This window comes from Myxocyprinus asiaticus, chromosome 10, assembly GCF_019703515.2.
Source record: "Myxocyprinus asiaticus isolate MX2 ecotype Aquarium Trade chromosome 10, UBuf_Myxa_2, whole genome shotgun sequence".
Lineage (NCBI taxonomy): Eukaryota > Metazoa > Chordata > Actinopteri > Cypriniformes > Catostomidae > Myxocyprinus > Myxocyprinus asiaticus.
The window spans coordinates 30,331,532-30,340,000 of record NC_059353.1 but is presented as its reverse complement, the minus strand read 5'-3'; the positions used below and the strand labels follow the sequence as shown (position 1 = coordinate 30,340,000).

Here is an 8,469-nt window from a genome sequence, read left to right as displayed (position 1 = left end):
GTGTGTATTATAACAGGATATTGCAAAAGCAGAATTTCTTGAATTAGGTATAAACAGTCTATCATGCCCTCAGTGGGAGGAGCTCCTGGTGGGCAAAGCAAAAATAAATGGACAGATCTGATGTCAAACAGATTTAACCAGGTTTATTTATAAATGTGAACAAACATTCCAGAGGGTTAATATCTTATATGGTAATAAAAATACTTTACAGTAGTTTTATCAAGAACATACCAAACAAGCAAAGGGACATGAATGCACAAACGCACATGAAACTGTAAGTAAAAGTAGAGACGATCTGCTCAAAATAGTCCTATTTTTACTGTTCCTTCTCTGCAGCTCTGAATTACACCAAGGTTCATCATTTTCAAAAAGTCTAATTTCACCTAAAACAACAAATCAAAAAAAGAAAGAAATAAGGCATGTTAAACAGTTATCAGCTTAACTCGTTACAGTTTAAAGATCCCATCTGTTTTGAGATTAAATTATGAAATAAGTTTAATTCAGGGTTATCTTCATAACTAATTTTATGTGTTCTACAAAAGATCTCAAATGTTACATATATATATATATATATATATAAAAAAAGATACAACGTATCTTTGTAATGATGTTGTTATATGCACATATGTCAATGTTACCTCTGGAATATCTGCCATTGTCCTGTGCTTTTGGTCTCTGTAGTTCCAGTCCAGGACCAAATACCGCAATCCTTGCACAGTCAAACCATCTAGAGCACAAGTAGTGAAAAGATATTTCACACAACTGAAAATTAAATAACATCCTGTTTAGTAATTGTTAAAATATCTTTTTTTTTTAAATTTTTTTTTTTTATTAAAGTGTACAAGCTAACCTTTCTCTAACAGGGCAGCAATTCTACCAGGAGTTCCAACAGCGATGTGTGTTACACCTTTACTTAACAACTTAATTTGTTCATCCACTTTAATATGTTTTGCGAACAGCTTCAGCACTTTAGCTTGTCCTTTAAACACCACCAGTTGCCTTAAACACAAAGAGAGAGAAAAATGATACACTCAAGAAGACAGTCTCTATATCATTTAAAACTGGCCACCAGAAAGATAAAACTTACTTAATGAGTTCAATTGTTCTGAGAGCGGATCCACAAACGATGAGCAAAACAACTGACCGGGTCTGGGTGTGCTGCTTCTGTATTTTTGCCCACTTTGGACAGACTGAAATAAGCATGACACCAAAGAACCATAATAAACCTCAAGCCAAACACAGAGACAGAAATCATGCATAAATATATAAGAATTTTGACTTTGAAAGCAGACTGAGAGTGATCTGAGAATTCATTGGGATAGATCAAATATCACCTTGGTATAAGGTAAAGGTTTTAAAAGGAACAGTTCACCTAATAATGCAAACTGTGTAATTTACTCCTGTGTTGTTCCAAAACTGACTTTCTTCTGTGGGACACAAAAAGATATATTTTATAGAATTTCCCAGCTCCTCTTTCCTATACAATCAAAGCATACCATGAACAGGGGCTGTAAAGATGCATTGTGTGCCTAGTTTGGTGTCCATGACACCTAAAGGCCACTGTATACTTCCTACGTAACAGCCAACAGCTAATTCTGTTTATGTTGTTCAGTCAGTTAAGATCAGTTAACATGAACACACCGGCATGCAGTTATTAGTGAGCTGGTGCAAACTTACCTACATCTGTACAATCGTTCGTTAAGGGACATTTTCCAAGAACATGTAATGCGATTTTTTTAAGGAATCAAATCTACTCAAATACTCTCAAGTGTCCATTAACTCAAAACAACACATCCGCCATCTGCAGCCGAAAGCTATTCACACATCTGCCCATAGTAAACTATGCCTATCATTCTTTTGTCTGTATTCTGCACATTAACACTCTTATATATGCCCATCTTTGCAGTAGTATCAGTGTCATCATAAATTACAATAACAGTGTAATCGGCACATATTATGGCCATGCATAGCTCAATGAATTCAGAATGTAAACACAAATTACACAGTACCTACTGCATACTCGTTTAGTTAAAACAGCTTCTTTTACTGACCTAGTGTGAATTCTACTCATACAATGAGGCATGAAGTCATTGGTAACACATTTCAATGTCACATTAGTTGATGTTTTACATGTAGTCTTAAGCGTCCTCATGTTTATATGCTCCTCTAAACGCCTCCACCAGCAGTGTGGCTGGTATCCGAATGAAGAACTTCTCTATAGTATGCTGGGGCCTTAATACCATTGGTTCTTGCGCATCTAGCAACCAAATGTTTGAAAATGTGGAAGTAAAAATTAGCTTTGAAAGCTATGGAGGAGAGGAAGATTATCAGTGAATAATGGCTTAAATTTCAATCTGATCCTCACACAAAAGCTTTAGTATATGTAGAATATAGCACACAGACTACTTTTATGGTGCTGTTTTTTGTTTTTGTTTGTTTTTTTCTGACCAGCCCCTGGTCATTAAAGGAATAGTTCACCAAAAAAATGAAAATTCTCTCATTCACTTACCCTGATACCATCCCAGATGTGTATGACTGTCTTTCTTCAGCAGAAAAATTTAATTTTTTAAGAAGATAGAGCTCTGTCAGGTCCTTACAATGCAAGGAAATGGGTGCCAGCACTCTGACGGTCCAAAAGTCATATTTAGGCAGCATAAAAGTAATCCACATGACTCCAGTCGATCAATGAATGTCTTCTGAAGCAAATCGATACATTTGTGTAAAAAATATTTAGATAATTAAAATGTTATTAACCTTTAAAAAGAGCTTCCTGCCAGCAGCTGAAGCACGTCGGCGAGTTCACGTGAGAATTCACACGGCGCTTATTTACAACAGAAGGACAAACGTCACACAGAGTTCGGCCATTTCACACAGCATCAGAGGCCTGGATGGAAGTGCCGATTTAAAGAAAAAAACTTTTAAATTGTCGACTTGTTTCTTACATAAACCTATCGAATCGCTTCATTAGACATTCATTGATCGACTGGAGTCGCATGGATTACTTTTATGCTGCCTAAATGTGACTTTTGGACCGTCAAAGTGCTGGCACCCATGTCCTTCCATTATAAGTACCTGACAGAGCTCTATCTTCTAAAAAAATTCATTTGTGTTCTGCTGAAGAATGACAGTCATACACATCTGGAATGGCATCAGGGTAAGTGAATAATGAGAGAATTTTCATTTTTGGGTGACCTATTCCTTTAAATCATGTCATTGTATGGAAAATGTCAACAGTCTTCAAAATGTTTCCTTTTATGTTCCATGGAAGAAAGCCATGTGGGTTTGAAATGATATGGGGGCGATAGACAAGTGATGATAGACTTCAATTTTTTGGGTGAACTATTTCTCTAAGAAACCACAACAGAGTGTGTGAAAAGACAAAGACTGTCCATAAAAGGTGCTTTACCTTCCTTAAGATAGGAGGATAAGCTATGTGTAAGGTCATTACTTTCAAGGAAACAGGAGTCTGAAATGGAAAAGAAACCACAAAATAAACCTCATTATCAAGACTTGTTGAAACCACACACAAGCGCACATTAATTGACTCCCAAACTTGGATCCTACCAACCTCAATAATTTCCGGCCCATTTCTAAACTGCCATTTTTATCAAAAATCCTGGAGAAAATAGTTTTTTCTCAACTCTCTTCATTCCTATCTGAAAACAAAATTTTAGATAAATTTGTCCGGTTTTAGAGTTCGTCACAGCACAGAGTCTGCACTACTCAAGGTGACGAATGATTTACTGCTCACTTTGGATACTGGTAGACCTGCAGCTTTAATGTTGCTTGATCTTAGTGCTGCTTTCGATACAGTTGATCATATTATCCTCTTAGGCTTAGGATTAGTCTTAGGTGTGAAGTTGGTATTAAAGGCACAGCCTTAGATTGGTTTATATCTTACCTTTCAGATAGAACTCTGAGTTTTAGGATTGGGAAGTTTCTCTCCTTCTGCACCTTTCACTTGTGGGGTACCTCAAGGTTCCATTTTAGGCCCCATTTTCTTTTCTTTATATATGCTTCTCCTGGGTTCAATTTTTAGGAAATATAACATTTCATATCTTTTTTTTTTTGCCAATGATACACAGCTGTATGTTCCTTTTAGTTCTGATGATTCATATTCCGACATTTTTAAATGCTTTGAGGATATTAAATGCTGGACAGCAAGAAACATTCTCCAGCTAAATGAGAGCAAGACTGAAATTGTTGTGTTTGGCCTTCCTAGCGCTGTCTCCGATATCACTAGCAATCTAGTGACCCTGTCATTAAATGTTCACCCCTTTGCTAAAAACTTGGGAGTGATCTTTGACATGGCTCTAAATTTTGAAAAACAAATAAGTGCTGTGGTGAAGGGCAGCTTTTTCCAACTCAGGTTGATTGCTAAATTAAGGCTTTCATTTAAGGATTTGGAGATAGTTATTCATGCCTTCATCTCATCCAGACTTGACAATTGTAATGCACTGTACATGGGTCTTATCATTCATCTCTGTATCGCTTGCAGTTAGTCCAAAATGCAGCTGTTAGGTTGCTGACTGGAACAAGGAAAAGTATTTCACCTGTTCTAGCATCTCTTCACTGGCTACCAGTCCAATACAGGATTCATTTTAAGATTTTGTTATTTGTTTTTAAAGCTATTAATGGTTTAGCCCCATCTTATCTCTCAGAACTCCTTAGTCATCAACAATCCTCCAGGACTCTCAGATCCTCTGATAAACTTCTCCTGCATAAACCACACTCACGCTTGAAGTTTAAAGGGGATCAAGCCTTCTCTGTAGTCGGCCCTAGACTATGGAACATCATACCTCTAGACAACAGACCCGCTCCTACGCTTCACATTTCTGAATCATGTCTGAAGACGCATCTATATTCTTTGGCTTTTGTATGAATGTATATTGTATTAATTATTTTTTTTTAATGTCAATCTTGTTTTTTATTTCCCCTTAATTGTTTTATTTGCCCATGTACAGCACGTCGGTATACACTTGTTGTTTTTAAATGTGCTCTATAAATAAATTGACCTTGACTCACCCTGTAGTGTCAGTTCCTCCTGCTCAATAACAGAGCAGGTCTGACTATAATGACTCTTCAGAAGGCTCCTAAAGTCATCTGGAGAGCCCGGCACAGACTCAGAGCTCGCTAGGACATCTGTGATCGTTTTCTTCTTCTAAACACATAGGAGGATTATGCAACAATGGCAAGTATACATATACAATCAGAGGAGACTAGAGACTAGAAAAGGCGTGGGAGGAATTCAGAGTTACTCTATCTTCTATTATAATTTAATCAGAGAAAAGCTTCCCAACAACACTTAATGTTAACCAAGACCTATGAAAACTGAGAACTATGTTAAAAACTGAGAAAATCTGTAAAATCACATATTTTCATGGTAAGTTTGCTTGTGATAACACAGCAGTCCACGTCTTTGTCTCTTCTCTCTCAATAATGGATTAAAATGATTCTGAAGTAGCATATTGAATTGGGTAAGAGTTTGACATGTGTAACAATAACAGACATGTGAAACATAATTGTCCTTACCTTTCGTCTCTTCTTATTTTTGTTGGACTCTTTATCACCCTGTTCCTCTGATCTCTCCTGTGTGACGAAACATTCTTTCTGCAAGGAAAAGGATGACACTTTTTACTTACAGATGCCCTACTCTGTTTTTGCTCATGAGCCATTTTGTCTCAAAGGCAACCCTTTGATCTCTTTGAAGAAAGACTGAACACAGGAAAGAAAGACTCACTTCCAAAATCTGGGATTTTTACATTACAATACTTTTAACAGGTTTGTAAAGGAAACCATTGTGCATAAACACTTTATGTCAACCTATTTTGAAGACTTTTTACAACCAACCCACTGGTCCAAGTTTCAGTTTAGTATATTAAAAATTGTGTCATCAACATTTCCTTACCCTCATGTCACTCAACCGAAATATGTGACATCCCAGTTGATACGGGACAGTTGGCAACCCTATGTGAAAGTGAATGTGCACTGAGGCTGTCAGTCCCTAACAGTCTATTGGAACAACATGAGGGCGAGTAAATAATTACAATGTTCATTTTTGGGTGAACTACCCTTTTAAGGCCTCACAGTCATCAGTGTCAGTAAATGTGTGCGTGTTACCCTAACAGTTTTCTTCCTCTTCTTTTTCTTGCTGTTGTCTTGAATCTGTTTTTCACCCTTCCTTTTCTTTGATGTGGGTTTGATGTGTTTTTCTTCAGGCTGTGGGTCCTCTATCTCGGACACATCTTAGTGAGAAAGAGCCAAGTTTGAAAATAAACAAGCAAGAAAAACTGCTTGAAAGAGGCTATAAAAATATCATGGCGTATATTATTTTATTATTAACAATATGTAAACAGGAGTCATGACAAACTACATTTCCCATGATGCTATGTGAGCAACCCAAAAACACGTGTTTTGAGCAGTCTGAAATGAAATCAGTAACAAAAATAACTAAGCCGTACATCTGTGAAAATGGAAATGCCTCTAAAGTGCACACAAAAACAAAATGGTACAAGTTCATGGGAGGCGTTTCATGCAAGTAAAATCTGTATTCAAAGGAGCTATGCTAAGGACTCTACTGCTAATGAATTGCAGTTACCAGATGCTGGCACAGTATGCTTAAAGCATACGTACATGAATTAACTAGCATTGCGCAAAGCATCGGCCAAATAAATGAGAAAAATGTATAGTTGCAAAGGTTGAACATGTTTGTAACCTGAATTGTCGCCGTGAGTCCACCACTCGTCTCCCAAATCGTCCGCCATTTCTTAAAGGCGGTTTTGAATCTGTAGTTTCCGGACGGCAGATTCGTTTAGCTAGAAAATCTCAGCGAATCTGCCGTTAAAAACCCTCTATAATAAAAGATCTCTGTGTGTGTGTGTGTGTGTGTGTGTGTGTGTGTGTGTGTGTGTGTGTGTGTGTGTGTGTGTGTGTGTGTGTTATATATATATATATATATATATATATATATATATATATATATATATATGATTTAAATATTGAATTTATATAAAATATAAAAATAATGCTGCCAAAAGTTGCTGGGGAAGTGTGTTTTTTTTTTGTTTTTGTTTTCATCTGATTTTATATTTTCAGGTGATATTCAGATCAACTAAATCTGAGGGTCATTCTCAAAAACTGTTGTCTTTCTGACTTACAAAATACTTAAGTTTTCAATTCAGTTCAGTTCAGTTCAGGTTTCTTCCATAAAAGCATTTTTTTTTTTTTTTTTACCAAAAATTTGATTTTCTAAAATGTGTCAATGATCAGACTAAAATCAGTAAATCATACAATGAAATCGTTCACATGAAAATTAAACTATGTAACACCAATGACATGTTTAAATGAACCACGTGAAGAAAAAAGAAATACTGTCAAAATGTAAATGAATACTTTTTTCAGCATGGTGGGAAATCCATATATTTGAACATATTGTATTTTCAAAATACAAGTTTTTAACAATGATAACACCAATTACATGAAATGAAGGGACAAACATTCTTTTAAATTATTTAAATTATTAATTGCTTATTTTGTTTTGCCTTTTTGCACACTTGTTTTAATGAGTAAAAACATATGTGTGTGTGTGTGTGTGTGTGTGTGTGTGTGTGTGTGTGTGTGTGTGTGTGTGTGTCAAATGACTCAAATCATTTGATATTATTTAATAAAAGGTTAGGTTATTAATAGATGCCTTTTAAATGGGGTTTCTTGACTTTTTGAAATATTTTTCATGACTAAAAAATTCAAGGGACATGTTTGTCACCATATTCTGATAATGACCCCTGAAACACTAGGTGGCGCTGAGTTCCATAAAATTATATTTATTTTTATCTGCAGAGTGTTTATTGTAAGTTTGTGTGTATGTGTGTGTGTGTGTTGCACATTTTCATTTCTAACTATAATTTCCTCCCTTCTCATTCCTCTCTCTCTCTCTCTCTCTCTCTCTCTCTCTCTCTCTCTCTCTCTCTCTCACACACACACACACACACACACACACACACACACAAATGCACACACAATAATTTATTTATTACTAACATGAATTAAAAATCTCTTGTTTCCCTTCAGCGTACAGCACTGAAAGCAAATTCACAGCTTGTACTTTCCCAGCTCATCTAACACATAGATCACTTGTGGTGAACCGAGAAGAAATCTGTAAAGCCATGTCTAATTTTTCAGGAGTAGATGGCAATTGAGAGGAGGCTGCCAGCTAGTTTGTTTTAATGCTGTTCAACCAACATCCAGTGAAGATTCACAGAATTTTACAGCCTAGTCCAAGTTAAAAATATGAAGCTCCTTTTAAGTTTCTGAGTTAACATTACGCAATTTCAATAAAGACCATGAAACAAGGAGAAATCGTTTAGAGTCTTGCACTTTCAAGTTCATCCCTTTACATTTACCTGCACACTCATACACTAAGGGAAAAAGATTCTCAACATTCTAATTTGCTCTTAATTACATCCATACTCT

The 8,469-nt window shown here is 36.1% G+C and overlaps 2 protein-coding genes across 3 annotated transcripts in view; both read right to left on the bottom strand.

Annotated features, from left to right (window-relative positions):
• The window catches only part of LOC127447660 (cell cycle control protein 50C-like), a 7,039-nt gene extending 6,959 nt beyond the window's left edge, over positions 1-80 (bottom strand). Inside the window, exon 1 of the mRNA XM_051709637.1 lies at positions 1-80. This exon is cut by the window's left edge and continues 111 nt beyond it. Coding sequence (XP_051565597.1) covers positions 1-65 — 65 coding nt within the window. The 5' untranslated portion in view covers positions 66-80.
• A 38-nt stretch (positions 81-118) lies between these two features.
• On the bottom strand, positions 119-6,805 carry LOC127447662 (protein CMSS1-like). Of its 2 annotated transcripts, none has more exons than XM_051709641.1 (9): positions 6,716-6,805; positions 6,121-6,245; positions 5,533-5,610; positions 5,026-5,161; positions 3,407-3,466; positions 1,088-1,190; positions 851-999; positions 639-727; positions 119-383 (listed from the first exon to the last, which is right to left on the bottom strand). In XM_051709641.1, exons 1-9 carry the CDS (start codon positions 6,762-6,764, stop codon positions 300-302), a joined length of 873 nt encoding a protein of 290 aa, XP_051565601.1. In that variant the 5' UTR covers positions 6,765-6,805; the 3' UTR covers positions 119-299. The 2 variants fall into 2 exon arrangements, with proteins under 2 accessions (XP_051565601.1, XP_051565602.1); XM_051709642.1 differs by having other exon boundaries at positions 6,127-6,245.
• Positions 6,806-8,469: the final 1,664 nt, after the last annotated feature.

Coding starts and splice junctions, on each gene's coding strand:
- LOC127447662 (XM_051709641.1), bottom strand. CDS start 6,764: ATGGCGGACGATTTGGGAGACGAGTGGTGGACTCACGGCGACAATTCA. Junction 6,246..6,715: donor GACTCACGGCGACAATTCAG/GTTACAAACATG, acceptor TTTCTCACTAAG/ATGTGTCCGAGATAGAGGAC. Junction 3,467..5,025: donor GGAGGAACTGACACTACAGG/GTGAGTCAAGGT, acceptor TTTCCATTTCAG/ACTCCTGTTTCCTTGAAAGT.